The following is an 18,368-nucleotide window of genomic DNA, read 5'->3' as shown; positions in this document are numbered from 1 at the left end:
TGCCTTAAGTGAAACCAGACTGTCTAGCGAAGGTAAACTGACAGAGTTCAGCTTAGGCTACACAATCTTCTGGAAGGGAAAAGATGAGGAAAAATACCGCATTCATGGTGTGGGATTCGCTGTGAAGACCACATTGGTGAATGATTATCAGCTAACTCAACCACATTCAATGAAAGAATTATGACTCTCCGAATCCCACTTTCTGGAGCCAATTCTATGACACTCATCTCTGCGTATGCTCCCACCTTGGATGCTGATGTAGAAGCTAAAGACCAATTCTACAACCTGCTGAGCACTACCATCACCAAAGTACCACCAAGAGACAAACTCTTACTACTTGGCGATTTCAACACCAGAGTTGGTAAAGATCACCAATTATGGAGCAATGTGATGGAAAAACATGGACTTGGCAACTGTAATGCCAATGGTCTACTGCTCCTTGGTTTATTTGCTGAACATGAACTCTTCATTACTAACACTTATTTCCGCCTGCCTAATCGCTACAAGACCTCTTGGATGCATCCTCGCTCAAAGCACTGACACATTCTTGATTATATCATCACCAGGCAATTCATGAAAAAAAAAAATGGCCTTGTTACAAAAACCGCAAGAAACGTAGATGACTGTTGGACAGATCATAAGCTCCTTTTTTGCCGGTTGAGAATATCAATCTGTCGCAAACCAAAAAGATCCATCCACAATCTGCCCAGAAAGAAATTTGATACTTCTAAACTTCAAATTGAATCCATTGCTACAGATTACAGAAATGCAATCTCAAACTGGCTAGTCATCCAGTCAGCAGTGATAGTACAAATCAGGAATGGGCCACGTTTCAGAAGCTCATCACTGAATCAGCTGAGGAAACAATTGGTGTTGTGAGGAAAAAAAGACAGGACTGGTTTGATGAAAATAATGAAGAAATTAAATGTCTGATCAATGCCAAACGGGAAGCCCACCTATCCTATCTTCAAGATCCATCTTCCAATTTGGAACTTAAAGGAAAATGTCAGGCACAAATTAGGGAAATTAAGAATAACTGGTGGCAACAAAAAGCTGAAGAACTGCAAAGACTATCTGACGCCCGTGACCTGCAAAACTTCTATGCTGGCATAAAGGAGATATATGGTCCAATTTGATCTTCATCGGGGTCATTGAAGACTGCTGACAACTCCTTCATTTTAACTGATAATGGAGAAATTTTACAGCGTTGGAAGGAACATTTCTCTTCAGTTCTAAATTGTGTCTCCAATGTTGCTAAGGACTTTCTTCGTAAAGTCGCTCAGCAGCCCCAACAACCACCTACATACAGAGATTTCGCCAAAGCACTCAATCAACTGAAACCAAGAAAGGCTCCTGGTCCTGAATACGTCCCTCTGGAACTGATACAAAATGGAGGTATACCCTTGAAGACTAGACTTTTCACACTCATCCTCTTAATTTGGGAAACTGGAAGTACCTGACGACTTGAAGAATGCTACCATCATCACTATCTTCAAGAAAGGTGATTGTACTGTATGTGGGAACTACCGTGGTATAACGCTTTTGTCAATCGTAGGTAAAATTCTCGCAAGAATTCTATTAAACTGGCTCCCAGTTATCTCAGAGAGGATTTTGCCCGAGTCTCAATGTGGTTTCCGAACCTCCAGAGGCACAACAGATATGATCTTCTGTGCTAGACAACTCCAGGAAAAGTGCAAAGAAGAACAACAGCCTCTGTATTTAGTTTTCTATGATCTGGAAAAAGCCTTTGATTCAGTACCAAGATCTACTATGTGAAAAGTATTGAGGCATTTAGGATGTCCTGAACATTATGTGGAATTGGTTCAAGCTCTTCATGCTGGCATGTCTGGACAGAGACGAGTTATTTATAAGGTTCAACCTATTAAATAATAATTACGTGTTGTATAGATGTTATTTACAACATTTATTTAACATGGGACTGGTTCTGACATTTAAATGTCATCAGCCATAAACAAATTAATCACAAACAAATGAGCAAGGACATAATAATTAAAACTGGTGTAGTGACAGTAATGGATAGAATTGTAAGAGTCAGCAGCCAATACGGGCTTGAAATAAACACCGCAAAGACAAAACTCATGGTTATAAGTAAGGAAAATATTTCTGGAATAAACTTGATTATAAATCACAAGAGTATAGAAAGGGTAAAACAATATTCATACCTTGGAACCATAATAAATGAAGACTGGGATTGCTCACAAGAAGTCAAGGTACGCATTGGAAAAGCAAAAAGTGTGTTCCAGAAAATGAGTAATGTGTTTAAAAGCCACAATCTAACTTTAGGGACTAAAATCAGACTTCTGCACTGTGATGTATTTTCTGTTCTTTTATATGGTGTAGAGACATGGACCTTAAATAAAAACACAGAGAAGAAGCTGGAGGCCTTTGAAACATGGCTTTATAGGCGGATCCTGAGAATATCTTGGACCCAGAGAATGACAAACGTGGAAGTAATGAGAAGGATGAACACAACACCTCAGTTGATCAAGATAGTGAAATGCCGAAAGCTGCAGTATCTGGGCATATAATGCGCAACACAGATAGATACAACCTACTCCAAAAAATACTCCAGGGGAAAATCAACAGTAAAAGAGGTCCTGGAAGAAGACGAATATCTTGGCTTGACAATCTTAGAGGCTGGTGCAGTATGTCATCAGTTGAACTGTTCTGCGCTGCCACAAACAAGATGAAATTAGCCATCATGATCGCCAACATCCGAAACGGATAGGCACCGAAAGAAGAAGAAGAAGAAGAAGAAGAAGAAGAAGAAAAAGAAGAAGAAGAAGAAGAAGAAGTGACACATTGGAATATGTACATAGTTTTTTTACCATTCAAAGATTAAAAGAAGGTTTTTGACATGTTATCAAAGCCCAAAAGTCTTTATTCGCCCATTCACACTTTGTGTTAATAAAATCACAAGAACTTAAGCAATAATTACCAATCAAAGATTAATAGAAGTTTCTGACATATTTTTCAAAGCCAAAAATCTTTAAAACGCCTATATACACCATACGTCAAATAAAACATCAAGAACTTATAGGAATCACTTGGTACACAGCTCTGGCTGGTCCGTCCATGTGCCAATGCACGACAAGCCATATTAACGGTTGCATTCGAATCCCTGAATAACAATCTGGCAGTCTGCTAAGACATTGATTCAAATGTTGTCAAATTGAGAATGTAAATTAGTAGACACACCTTGATCATGTAATGCACTTGTAGACTTCTCAATACCCATTGCTTTGAAAGGCTGGATTTTTGCCAGTTAAAATTTACATTGATGTATGTGAAATTATAAGAAACAGTCAGTGCTAATAGGTTGTCCTTCAGTATTCTTTTCCTTCTCACAAGGTTAACATCTCAACACGCTGTCCAAGGCTGATAAAAATTCTTCCGATTGAACTGAGAATTTTAGATCATCTGTACTGCATCGGAAAAGAATACCAGTTTTAATTGTTATGTCCTTGCTCATTTGTTTGTGATTAATTTGTTTATGGCTGATGATATTTAAATATCAAAACCGGTCCCATGTTAAATAAATGTTATAAATAACATCTATACAACACGTAATTAGTATTTAATGGGTTGAACCTTATAAATAACTCATCTTTGAATGTCTGGACAGGTTCTTCATGGTAACTCAGTATCAGATTCGTTCCCAATCACTCGTGAATTGAAACAAGGCTGAGTGCTTGCTCCTTCACTCTTTGCACTGTACATGGCTGCCATGCTGCATGAATCATCTGCAAACAACTTAGAAATGGAGATTAAATTTCGTTTTGGTGGAGGCCTTTTCATTCTGGCAAGACTTCGCTCACAAAGACGTACTCTGGTTACCCGGGTGACACCGCATCTCCTGCTCTAACACCTGCAGAACTATTACAATCAGTCAACTGCTTTAAAACTGCATTTGATCGCTTTGGTCTAGCCATTAATGCAAAAAAACAAAGGTACTTGCACAGCCTGCCCCTGGATTAACTCTTCCTGAGTTCAGTATCTGCATCTTAGACACAACACTGGAACATTTTGATCACTTTTCATATCTTGGCAGCATCTTGTCTAAACGGTGTACCTGCGAACAAGACGTTGATAAAAGAATTGGGACTGCTCATGCAGCATTCGGACGGTTAATGCACAGAGTCTTCATGAATAACAACCTAAAACTGCATACCAAACTCGTGGTGTACAAAGCTGTTGTCATTTCCACGCTGCTGTATGGCTGTGAAACTTGGACACACTATCGCCGTGATATCAGAAAACTTGAGTGCTTCCACCAACAGAAAATGATTCATCTTGCATATTAAGTGAGAGGACTATGTGACCAACACGACAGTTCTCGGCAAAGCGCAGCTAAATAGCATTGAGGAAACAATCATCGCTCAACTGAGATGTTTAGGCCATGTTTACCGCATGGGTAATACCAGGCTTCCCCGCCGAATTCTTTATGGTGAACTTTGCTCTAGCAGTAGACCCCATGGAGCCCCTCTGAAGCGTTTTAAGGACCAGCTGAAACACATCATGAAGACAACTGGTATAGATATATAGACATGGGAAGAATGTGCTGTGGACCGCTCACTGTGGCGGAACACTACATCCACCGCTGTCAACTAGTTTGAAAGAGAACGCTGCAGACATCAAGAGGCCAAGCAACAAGCAAGAAAACTCCGTCAGTTACAGCCCTGCCCTCCATCCATTCGGTGTGATTTGTGTGGGTGTATGTTTTATGCCAGCATTGGTCTGTTTAGTCATCATAAACACATCCAAAAAGTGAGTTGAACTGGTCAATGTATGCAGGAAGAAGTTATATATACTCGGATCGAGTTACAGCCAATGACGATGATGAGAATGCTTTTGTGGCAAAGACCCTAAATCCAGAGCAGAAGCTGAATTGTAAAAAATCCTTTCTAGTGCACCTCTAGTATGAGAGATAAGCCTATGTTCCTAATTTCAGCTTTGTATGTCTTTTGGATCTGGAGATTTCATGATCAGTGAGAGGTATTTGGCTTTTATAGGTGTAGATTATCATCATCACTGCCACCACCACCACCACCAAAATGCTACATTACAAATAACGATGATAACCCAAAACAGTACATTAGAACCTCGATTATACGTTCCCGGAAACTACGTTTTCCCGTATTGTTCGTTCAAATTACATGTTCCTTCGAGCATCCTAATTAAATCACGTTGTAAAAATCCTGCATTATCGATTCCTCGAAGAAACGATTTCCTGGATCAACCCTCCAGAAATTTAAGTCCCATCAACGCTTAATCCTCAATCACCCGTTTTTCAAGAAACTGTATCTCACGAAAGGATGGCTACAGCATACTTACAGATCTTGGTGTTAACATCCCGTCATTACGGTAATTTGAGGAAGTACTGTACCGTACTGGAAAAACGATCAGCGGTGAACTTGCAAAGGGGACCATCTTAGCATTGCATTCGGGTGGTATTGTTTAGAGAATCTTTGGAAGACATAAAGCAGTGTGTGTCCACAACAATTGGAAGGAGACAGAGTGCATTTCGGCAGCTCTACTTGAAAACAGAATGAGTTTCGTCAAATGTTCGTATTTGCGAAACGTCTACTGTATATTATGTCCAGGGTTGCATATTTTTTACTTTTTTCGAGTGTATCGCTGAACAGGTTTTCGGTACTTCCCTCAGGGCACTGTATAGTCACTGGGCTTTCAGGCAGGAATCGAAACTGCTCCTTCTTAAGTAACACAAATTTAGTATTTTAATATTATCGTATACGATTATGTTACAGAGACCAGAACAGATGTTGCACCTTATATACTGTACATAAAGTCATGGGAGGTTTTGGGATTGCCTATTACTGTTTTGGTCCTATTATAAAACTGGGAATTACACGTTTTTGTGTTAAAATGTTATAAAAACTGCAGACTTTTTTGCGCATGTTACATTTAAAAACCGTCTCATTTCGCAGTCGTACCAACTTGTGCAGCGAGCACGCTTTCCAGCTGAGTCATGGTCGCAAATAACCGTAATTTTGGTAGTGTTAATGATATATTTTTCCCTTTCCAATTTGTGATTAGTGACTGGCAGAATTGAATATAATGCATTCGAGAACTTGCGGATCGATACTTACATTCGAAACTATATTCTCGAGTTCAACATAACTTTTAAAAGTCGATGTAAACCTAATTTATGCGGTACAAGATTTCCATAAATTGACTATTATCAGTATACCGGTGACCACATTACAATGGAAGACAAAAGAAAGGGATTTCGCCATCATGTTTGGCGCTTCGGTATCTAATGTGCTTTATTTTATTAGATTAGAGAATTAGAAACTTCTTGTGGTCAATTGTTGTTTGGCTTATCGTTAAGGGTATTAGATTTTTCGAAGAGTTTGGCTGATTAAAATTGCTGTACTGAAAGAAGTTTTCAGAGGAAACTGATGAAGTTTTCCTGGTAAAACTGAATGAAAAGTTTCAAGTTTTTTAAGTTGTGTACTGGTAATTAATGTTTGAAGCCAGCCCCACGGTCTGACTTGCCTGCCTCTCACCCGGAGGACCCGGGTTCGATTCCAGGCCAGGTCAAGCAATTTCACCTGGATATGAGGGCTGGTTTCAGGTTCACTCATTCCACTGTTACCTTTGATTGAGGAGCTGTTTAATGGTGAGATGGCGACGTCGGTTTAGAGAGCTAGGAACAATGGCCGAGAAGATTTGTCACATTGACCCTGTGTCGCCGCGCAGGCCTCCGGACCGAACAGTGGTCACTTGGTAGGCGGAAGGCCCATTGGGGCTGTAGATTGGTTTGGTTTGGTTTAGGGGTGTTTGTAAGATTGTAAGTATAGCCAACATATTTAATTTCTGTGATGTTTAGCAAAATTGTTGATGGTTCATTCATTCCCGGATTTTCAGTTTTCCCGTGTTGTATGTTGTTGTTTTTCCGTGGTCCTTCCAAAAACAGACAGTCGAGGTTCCACTGTATTTTATATTTTCTGGCTAATAAGGTTCTCCTTGTATTTATCATACCACATGTTTACAGGTGATGATCAGGGCAGGGATGTGAACCTATACAGTAGAGCCTCGATTATACGTTCCCGGAAACTACATTTTCCCGTATTATTCATTCAAATTTTGTGGTCCCGCGAGCATCCTAATTAAATCATGTTGTAAAACTCTCGCATTATCTGTTTCTCGAAGAAATGGTTTTCCGGATCAACCGTCCAGAAATTTCAGTCCCGTCAAATACTAAATCCTCGATCACGCATTTTGCAAGAAACTGTATCTCACGAAAGGACGGTTCCGGCATGCTTCCGGATCTTGGTGTTAACGTCCCATCATTGCGGTAATTTGAGGAAGTACTGTACTGGAAAAGCGATCAGCGGTGAACTTGCATAAGGGACCATCTTAGCATCACATTCAGGTGGTATTTTTTGGAGAATCCTCAGAAATCATAAAGCAGAGGGTCTCCACAACAATTGGAAGGAGACAGAGCACATTTCGACAGCTCTACTTGAAGACGGAACGAGTTTCGTCAAATGTTCATACTTGCAAAGCATCTACATTATGTCCAGTGTTAGATGATGTTTATTATTTTATTTTATTTTTACTTTTTTCAAGTGTATCGCCGAACAGGTTTTCGGCACTTCTCTCAGGGCACTGTATAGTAACTGGGCTTTCAGGCAGGAATCAAAATTGCTCCTTAAGTAACACAAATTTAGTGTTTTAATATTATCGTGTACGATTGTTATCTAGACCAGAACGGATGTTGCACCTTACATACATAAAGCCAAGGGGGGTTTTATAGGACTGGGAATTTCACGTTTTTGTGTTAAAAAGTTATAAAAACTGCAGTCATTTTATTTGCGCACGTTACATTTAAAAACTTTTTAATCATTTCGCACTCAAACTGACTTGTATATTGAGCGCGCTTTCCAGCTGAGCTCAAGGTTATGAATAACCATAATTTCGGAAGTGTTAATGATATTTTTTTCTCTTTCCAATTTGTGATTAGTGACGGGCAGAATTGAATATAATGCATTCGAGAACTTGAGAATCTATACTTACATTCAAAACCATATTCTCGAGTTCAACGGAACCTTTAAAAGTCGATGTAGACCTAATTTACACAGTGGAAGATTTCCATAAACTGACTACAAACAGTATATCGGTGACCAAATTACAATGGAAGATAAAAAATAAAAAAGATTTTGCCATCATGTTAAGCGCTTTTTTTATCTACTGTGCTTTATTTTAATAGATTAGAGAATTAAAAACTATTTGTGGTCGATTGTTTGGCTTGGCGTTACGGATATTAGATTTTTTGAAGAGTTTGGCTGATAAAAGTTGCTGAACTGAAGTTTCGAGATTTTTAAGTCGCGTGCTGGCAATTAATGTTTGAAGATGGCCCCGCGGTTTAACTTGCCTGCCTCTCACCTGGAGGGCCCGGGTTCGATTCCTGGCCAGGTCAGTCATTTTTACCTGGATATGAGGGCTGGTCCCAGGTTCACTCATTGTACGATTAACCTTATTTGAGGATCTATTTAATGGTGAGATGGCGACCCCCGTCTAGAGAGCGAGGAATTACGGCCGAGAGGATTCGTCACACTGACCATGCGTCACCTCATAATCTGCAGGCCTTCGGACCGAGCAGCGTTTGCTTGGTAGGCAGAAGGCCCATTGGGGCTGTGGTTCGGTTTGGTTTAGGAGGTCTGTAAGATTATAAGTATACATATTTCATTTTTATGATGTTTAGCCAAATTGTTTATGGTTCATTCCTTCCCAGATTTTCCATTTTCCCGTGTTGTACGTTTTTTTTCCTGAGGTCCCTCCAGAAATGGAGAATCGAGGTTCCACTGTAAATCCAAGCAGTTCCAGAAACAATTGATAGATGACGTTAATGATCAACAGAGTCGACACTGGAATTGAGTGTCGGTTCCAGGGGCATAGTTTTGACTCTTCGCGGCTCAGTTTGCAACCCATCCGTAGTTAAATGTCACATTTTAAATCATACAATGTTATATCATATTTATGTACACATAAGAGGAAATACCTTGCTCTCAGAAGATGGGGAAGACCCCTGTATGTCAGCTGGCTCTGGATTCATATGTAACACTTGCCGTGACTGCATGATTATTGATTCCTTCTAATAGAGCTGACCCTGTTTGAAGATGTTCCATTTCCTCAAGAACTACTTGCTGGATTTTAAAAATAATCACACCTCTGAATTTACAGTGTCCATAACTCTAACGCTAAATGTAGTCAACAATGTAGTTCCATATTAAAAAACAAAGGATCATATCTCGGCGGATATTGACACTTTGGAAAAATCCTACAAGGAACATCACTAAAAGAGGAAACAAAGTTTAGATATCTTAAACAGTTTGTGTTATTTGACATGAATATCTTTAGCTGACTCTTTCTCCCCCTCCCTTTTTTTCTCTCCTTTTCTTTTTTTTGCCATTTATTTATTTCAGTGGAAAATTAATCAGTTTCTGCCACTCTTACATTTTCTCATTTCCAAACCTGACTGGTATGGTAACACACTGTTGTTGAGTGAGGAAAAAAGTTAGTGTTCAAATATTATTTTTGTGTCTTTTTTTCTCTTCCTTGCCATTTTAGATCCATAGTTCGCAGATTTTAATGCAATTTTCAATTTTCAGATGGAGGCTTTGGCTGGGGTACTCTTGGTATGAATGGTTTACCAAATGGTCAGATAGTAAATGGTGGTTTACCTCCTAATGCTGTGGGTGCTTTCCCTACTAGTCAATCGATGAACTTCCCAGCCAAGACTTGGCAAGCCAATGCTGTGGGAAACCCATTTGTGGTAAGTATAAGTCATATCTCTTAATGACAATTTGAAACCTTGTTAATTCTAACTGTTCAGAATGAGGCTTCTGTTGTTTCTGTGTGTTCTTGGGATGATAAATACTTAAGTACAGTAGAACATCGATGCATTGTTCCCGGAACTGTAGTTTTCCCGTATCCATCGTTCAGTTTATTCGGTCCCAAAAATGTTCCATATAAACCAGTGTTAATTTTCCCCGCATCTATTGTTCCTCAAACTATCGTTTTATCACATCAATCGTCAAAAAAATATTTGTCCTCGGCCATAATTTTCCCACATGGATCGATCGAACATAAGAAAAATATATGCAAATTTTTTTAAATTTAAAGAGACAGCTGAATACTCTAGCATATAATAGCGGCAGCCTGTTACGCGAGAATGTAAGAGTGATTACGAGTTGCTAATCTTGAGCAAGCATCTCGTAGGCTGGAGTGCTGTGTGCAGGTTATTCACGCGCAACCTCACTACGAGCCTCCTGGCGCCAATGCTTCTCCTCGACCCACTAACTGGCCCCTAGAAGTATTCTTATATACAAGAATTAAAATGGAGGCACTATAAAACTCATATTTGCCACCATTTTCTGTGTTGCTATTGGCTGGCTAGGGCTGCCAACTTCATTGAAAATGAGAAAATCGCACAGGTTAAAATAGTCACGGCGTGCACCGGGTACGTTTTAATTAGTCACAGGGTTATTAATCATGTCGTATCTTGTGATGTGTGTGGGATGCTAGCGGCCTATTGACCACTTTGTTGCCCCCTGCCCAGTTGTCTTGTTACAAGCCGGACCTAACCAAGCCAGACCAATAAACTTTTCACTAGCCTGGTCTTGTAACTAATTCGTAAATTGGCAGCATCTCTTAGGCCGCTGTGACATCGTCGGAGGCGCGCCATGTTGAATTTCTAAGCTCTGTGACATCGTCCGAGCTGCGCCATGTGGGATCTCTAACCTATCGTTTGCGAAGGGTCTACAGAATCTTTACCTAAGTACAGGTTATCACCGTAATATCCACAAATATAATTAATTTGCAATAACAGAATTGACCTTGAGGATTTTCCTATTGCTACGAGATGTAAGGAAAAGTGAAACGAAACTACATAAAAGTCGCGCTTTTTATTTTCATCGTTGACGTCATAACCAGAACTATATCCTCTTAGTGGGTTGCTTACAATTAAGGAGCAATCCCTATCAACACACCCTCACAGAAAGAGATTCATCAAGACTGCAAGCATCAGAGATGAAATTTCTTAGATCCACCATCCAGAAGACCAAGATGGACAAGTTAAGAAATGAAGAGGTGAGGAAAGAAGCCGGAACATAGACATCCTTATTAGACCGAATCAGCACATCCAGACTACGGTGGTACGGGCATGTGATGAGGATGGAGCCTACAAGAACAGCCAGAATAAATTTGGAAAGGCAGGTGGAGGGAAAAAACCTGCAGGAAGACCTGAAACCTGATGGACATGATCAAGGTTTGATATAGGCTTTTGGGTTTATGCTGTGTCAAGAAAATAAGGTGAGAAGCCTTTCTCGTGGACAGTCGATTTTTTCTTCTGATGACGCAGAGCAATGCGAAATGTAAAGAATTTCACCTTATTTTCTTGACACGGCATAAGCCCAAAAGCGTGTATCTTGTCTGTAAGTACGGGCCATGCAAGCATCAATGGCAACATGATTAAGGTTGATCTAGTTACCAGAGGATGGACAGTGGATGATGTTCTCCATGGCAAGTTTTATATGGACAAGAAGAAGTGGAAGAGGTTCATTAACAGTTCCCAGGAAACTGGGGAACTGTACAATGATGATGATGATGATGATGATGATGATGAAAGACTGCTTTAACAGACATGGGTGAAGGCTCAGGTCTAGCCTCCAATACAATCTCCACTTAGCAGGTTGCTTACCGTAAGGGAGCTATAACTTTACGTTTAAGAACGGCACAACTACTCGACTCAGAATGGCAGGTGATAATAGGTACCCATGCCTCAGTGGTTTGCCTACCTAGCCATACACATATAATAATCTAACAGACACACGAGTATCGAAAGACAAGTTAGTTGCAAATTACTGAATAATATGAAACCACTTGCACCAAGCGAAATTCCCCTCTTGTCATGGGACAAAGGATCTAAATTATGTCGGCAGTCCTACAGATCACCAACCCTTATATGCCCCTACTTGGTGGTGGTGATGGTGATTATTCATTTAAGAGGAAATACAACTAGGTTACCATCCTCTGCCTCCATTTGGGAGACACTCAGGGAGTTACTAGGATCAGTTCAATTCATGTCATAACTGGGACAAAATTTGCATCCTTTCATTTTCACCTTGTATAGGTTATATTACTATACCTGGCCTACATAATCAGAGTAATGTTACCCATCATTGAATATTTAAAGCACTGGGAAGTATTTGAAAAATAGTTGTTGCAGAAGCTGGAGATATTCCATGTGCCAAGGTTATCAGAGAAAAATATATTCCAGTATGATAAATGAAAGAGATATGGTGATAACATTTGTAGATTTCAAGAAAGCTTATGATTGCATCCATAGAGAATCTCTGTTTAAAATTTTAAGACACCTTGGACTACACCCCAAATTAATAAACATGATAAAATTGACTCGCACCAATACCAAGTCAAAAGTGAAGTTTAGGGGTGAAACATCAGGGACATTTGAAATTAAAACTGGACTACGGCAGGGAGATGGGCTCTCACCACTATTATTTAACTGTGCTCTAGAAATGGTAATGAGGGAATGGTTTAGAAAATGTCCCCCCAAAATAAAGATTGGCCGAAAAATCAAAACAAATTGCCTGGGTTTTGCTGACGATTTAGCATTACTAGCAGTGGACATAAAAGAAGCAAAAACCCAGATATCAGAACTTCAAAACATTGCAAATAAAATTGGCCTCAAAATATCATTTGAAAAAACAGAAATTATGCCCCAAAAACCAACACAGCTAAAAGAAGTCACCATAAATGGTAATAAAATCAAAATAGTAACTCAGTTTAAATATCTTGGAGAAGTAATAACACATAACTTAAATGAAAAAATCTCAATCCAAGTAAGAACAAATAGATTAGCTAAAGCACAAAAATTAACATGGGATATTTACAAAAAGAAATGTCTATCAATAAATACAAAAATAAAACACTACAACACAGTTATAAAACCAGAAGCTACATATGCAGCAGAAACACTCTTTTACCTGAATAAACAATCAAAGACTGACAGACTTCAGAAAATTGAAAGGAGGATTGGAAGAACCTGTATCAACAAAAAATATCAGAAAGATGGACAGTGGCGGTTAATACCTAACAAAGTCGTGTACAAAGAGCTAGAACCCATTACAGATACTATGCGTAAGAGGAGACTAGGATTCTTTGGACATATCATGAGGATGCAGGACTCGAGACTTCTGAAACAACTAGTACAACACAATCTCGTCTCAAAAAATACCACAACAGGATGTAAATGGATCAGAGAAGTAAGAGAGGATCTGAAGGAAATAGGCCTTACAACAGAAGACACCAAAAATAAGATAAAATTGAATACAAAACTCAAGAATACAAACCTCCGCTTTACCCTTACACAAAACAAACCAACAACACGCACATTTTCAACTGAGGAAAGGGCACGAAGATCGGAGCGTCTGAAGAAGTACTGGGAGGACCGCAAAGCCCGAACAATCCCTTCAAAGAGACCTGAACGACGGACTGACTAAAGTGATCCTATGTGGTCATAAAAGAAGAAGAAGAAGAAGAAGAAGAAGAAGAAGAAATGAAAGGGTAGAAGAAATTAAGAACAAACTTTCAGAACAGAAATTGATGGTTTATTCTGATGATGCGCTTCAAATAGCAGATAGAAAAACCTGCTCTAGAGCTATTTTGGACACACTGAAAAAGTATGATATTCACCTTGATGATGTGGTCCATGTGTTGGATTCAACACTTTATATGGAAAAATAGTGTGGCATACTGGGAAATATTCTAATTGATGGTGTTGTCCAGTGTTGGGCACACAAGCTAATTTTGGTGCTGAATGTGTTATGCAAGCACTTGTAAGATTTGCAATTTCTTATGTCTAGTGAAGTCTGCATTTTTTAATATGCAGAAATGAAAGTATCTCTTCAGGAAGTTTTAGGGCAGTAAATATCCAGAACATTGTATACCACTGTTTTCCATGTCCATACTCACAAGGTGGTCATCACTGTATGAATCAGTGGTATGTTTTATAGAACATGTAAGGCATTCATGAGAAGGGTGGAATTTGGTGGACATAATTCTGGTGCTGAGGTGTCTTCCTTGATAAGGGACAAAGGTAGTGACATAACCTAATTAATTTTCTGGAGGGCTAGTCCTATCCCACTCTCCCAGTTTTGGAGTTTTACCTAAGACATAATCATTAAATCACTATAACAATGATTTATTATTAAGCAGTATCCTCCCTATTCAATACATTATGGTATAATATGAATTTAAAAATCTTAAATTTCACAATTATCACATCTATTCATGTTTTGATCATAATTGGATCATTTTCAGTAGATTGCTAAAAATTGACACATACATATCATAGTTAAAACCATTTAAAATTAAACCAAGAATGATGTGAATGTTAAAATGTTATTAAGAAAAGGTTGATGCTCTTAAAAGGTCGTGTTAAAATCTTCGGTGTGCACTGTTATTCACTTGTTATGATATCCTTTTTATTTAATTTTTTAATTTTTTATTTATTCAGGGTCAGCAACAGCATAGCGCCGAATTATAAAGATCCGAGCTATGTGCAATATATGTTGTTGTTGTGTTGTTTGAGTCATCAGTTTATAGACTGGTTTGATGCAGCTGTCCATGCCACCCTATCCTATGCTAACCTTTTCATTTCTACGTAACTACCGCATCCTACATCTGCTCTAATCTGCTTGTCATATTCATACCTTGGTCTACCCCTACCGTTCTTACCACTTACACTTCCTTCAAAAACCAACTGAACAAGTCCTGGGTGTCTTAAGATGTGTCCTGTCATTCTATCTCTTCTTCTCATCAAATTTAGCCAAATCGATCTCCTTTCACCAATTCGATTCAGTATCTCTTCATTTGTGATTCGATCTATCCATCTCACCTTAAACATTCTTCTGTAACACCACATTTCAAAAGCTTCCATTCTCTTTCTTTCTGAGCTAGTTATCGTCAATGTTTCACTTCCATACAATGCCACACTCCACACAAAGGTCTTCAAAAACATCTTTCTAATTGCTATATCAATGTTTGAAGTAAGCAAATTTCTTTTCTTAAGAAAGCTCTTCCTTGCTTGAGCTAATCTGCATTTTATGTCCTCCTTACTTCTGCCATCATTGGTTATTTTACTACCCAAGTAACAACATTCATTTCCTAATCTAATATTTCCTACATCACCTGCCTTCGTTCGACTGCACTCCATTACTTTTGTTTTGGACTTATTTATTTTCATCTTGTACTCCTTACCCAAGACTTTGTCCATACCATTCAGCAGCTTCTCTAGATCTTCTGCAGTCTCAGATAAAATAACAAATGTCAACCTTTTTGATTTCCTCTCCTTGGATTGTGATTCCCTTTCCAAATTCCTTTTTGATTTCCTTTACTGCCTGTTCTATGTAAACATTGAAAAGGAAGGGGGACAAACTCCAGCCTTGCCTCACTCCTTTCTGGATTGCTGCTTCTTTTCCAAAGCCCTCGATTCTTATCACTGCAGACTGATTTTTATACAGATTGTAGATAATTCTTCGTTCTCGGTATCTTATCCCTATCTTCTACAGAATCTTAAATAGCTTGGTCCAATCAACATTATCGAATGCTTTTTCTAGATCTACAAATGCCATGTACGTGGGCTTGTCCTTCTTGATTCGATCCTCTAAGATCAAACGTAAAGTTCGGATTGCTTCACGTGTTCCTACATTTCTTCTGAAGCCAAATTGGTCTTTTCCCAACTCAGCTTCCAATTGTTTTTCCATTCTTCTGTAAACAGTACATGTTAAAATTTTGCAGGCATGAGATAGTAAACTAATGGTGCGATTGTTTTCACACCTGTCAGCACCGGCTTTGTTGGGAATAGGTATAACAACATTCTGCCGAAAATCGGATGGGACTTCTCCTGTCTCATACATCTTACACACTAAATGGAATGACCTTGCCATGCTGGTTTCTCCTAAGGCGGTCAGTAACTCAGAGGGAATGTCGTCAATTCCAGGTGCCTTGTTCCTATTTAGGTCGCTCACAGCTCTGTCAAACTCTGACCCCAAAATTGGGTCTCCCATTTCATCAGCATCAACAGCCTCTTATTGTTCCAGAACCAAATTCTCTACATCCTCGCCTTGATACAACTGCTGGATATGTTCCTACCATCTTTCTGCTTTGTCTTCTTTCCCTAGAAGTGGTTTTCCATCTGATCTCTTAATATTCATACACCTGGATTTCCTTTCTCCAAAGGTTTCCTTGAATTCCCTATCTGCAGCATCTACCTTTCCCAGAATCAAACAACCTTCAACATCCTTGCACTTCTCCTTCAGCCATTCTTCCTTAGCTACCTTGCACTTTCTATCCATGTGATTCTTTAATCGCCTGTATTTCTTTTCTGCCCTCTTCATTTCTAGCATTCTTGTATTTATGTCGTTCATACCTTCCTACCATTTCTTCAGCAGCCCTGCGGACTTCATTTTTCATGACTATCCACTCTTCCTCTATTGTGTTTCCTTCAGCCCTTTCATTTAGTCCTTTTGCAACATGTTCCTTGAAACAATCCCTCACACTCTTTTCTTTCAACTTGTCTAGATCCTATCTTTTTGCATTTTTTCCTTTCTTCAATTTCTTCAGTTTCAGATGGCATTTCATGACCAACAAGTTGTGGTCAGAGTCCACGTCTGCTCTGGGGAAAGTTTTGCAATCTAACACCTGGTTTTTGAATCTCTGCCTAATCATAATGAAGTCTATTTGATACCTTCCAGTGTCTCCAGGTCTCATCCACGTATAAAGCCATCGTTTGTGGTGTTTGAACCAAGTATTGGCAAGGAGTAAATTATGATCAGTGCAGAATTCAACCAGTCAACTTCCTCTTTCGTTCCTTTGTCCCAATCCGAATTCTCCTACTGTATCACTTTACCTTACCCTTGGCCTACCACTGCATTCCAGTCTCCCATCACAATTAGATTCTCGTCACTTTTTACAAATTGTATTAAATCTTCTATCTCTTCATATATTCTTTCGGTTTCCTCGTCATCCGCTGAGCTAGTAGGCATATAGACCTGCACTCACTATTGTGGTGGGCATTGGTTTGGTGTCTATCTTGACGACATTAATTATTTCACTATGCTGGTCGTAGTAGCTTACCCGCTGCCCTATTTTCTTATTCAGTATTAAACCAACTCCTGCATTTCCTCTGTTTGATTTTGTGTTGATAATTCGGAAGTCGCCTGACCAAAAATCCCGTTCTTCCTGCCAGCGTACTTCACTTATACCAACTACATCTAACTTTAGTCTATCCATCTCCCTTTTCAGATTCTCTGATCTACCACAACGATTCAAACTTCTCACATTCCACGCTCCAACTCGCAGAATGTCCGTATCCATCTTCCTGATAATCGCCCCCTCTCGTGTAGTCCCCACCTGGAGATCCGAATGGGGGACTAGTTTACCTCCGGAATATTTTACCAGGGAGGAAGCCGTCATCAGTACATCATTCATACAGAGAGAGCTGCATGTCCTCGGGAGTTAGTTACGGCTGTAGTTTCCCGTTGCTTTCAGCCGTGTAGCAGTATCAACACAGCTAAGCCATGTTGAGTATAATTACAAGACCATATCAGTCAATCATCCAGACTGTCGCCCTTGCAACTTCTTAAAGGCTGCTACCCCACTTTCGATGAACCATTCGTTAGTCTGGTCTCTCAACAGATACCCATCCGATATGGTTGCACCTGCGGCTCGGCTATCTGCTTCATTGGGACATGCAAGCCTCCCCACCGCGGCAAGGTCACTTGGTTCCTAAAATGAAAGAGAAATAAATATTTACAAAGACAAACACAATAAAAACTGTACAATCATATATAATACATATTTACATAGACAACGATATTAACAAAGAAAAATACATTTACAGTAAATACAGGAGCAGAACAGGAAAGAACAAGAAGGAAAATTAAGTTATATGAGAAATATCATGACAGAAGGAAGGAAACGTTATGAACATGTCTAGGTTCTTGTCGATAGGTAATGTATTAAACATTGCTGGAATGTTTAATACTGTGAGAAGAAGCCGGGAGTAAGGAATATGGAATAGGGTCTTCATTCTGGTACTACAGGATGGAACGTGGAGGGTGAATAAGGAAACTAAATCTGGAGACCTAAATAGACCATTAGCTGCTTTGTATAGCAGCTTTAGGTCAGCTACTTTCCTCCGAGTAGAAAGAGTCTTGAGTTTGTTTCCCAGTCACTTGGATAGTGCTTAGGTTACGACATGCAGGGACCCTGGCTCTGACAATAGCACAGAAAAA

General features: G+C 39.4%; 1 protein-coding gene across 2 annotated transcripts in view; it reads left to right on the top strand.

Moving 5' to 3' along the window:
• The window catches only part of LOC136877156 (arf-GAP domain and FG repeat-containing protein 1), a 272,539-nt gene that overhangs the window by 203,406 nt on the left and 50,765 nt on the right, over positions 1 to 18,368 (top strand). For both annotated transcript variants that reach the window (XM_067150965.2, XM_067150964.2), the window contains exon 9: positions 9,660 to 9,823. In XM_067150965.2, coding sequence (XP_067007066.2) covers positions 9,660 to 9,823 — 164 coding nt within the window. The remainder of the gene's footprint in view (positions 1 to 9,659; positions 9,824 to 18,368) is intronic.

The sequence above is a fragment of the Anabrus simplex genome, chromosome 7 (genome assembly GCF_040414725.1).
Source record: "Anabrus simplex isolate iqAnaSimp1 chromosome 7, ASM4041472v1, whole genome shotgun sequence".
Classification (NCBI taxonomy): domain Eukaryota; kingdom Metazoa; phylum Arthropoda; class Insecta; order Orthoptera; family Tettigoniidae; genus Anabrus; species Anabrus simplex.
This window is presented reverse-complemented; position numbering and strand designations above follow the sequence as displayed.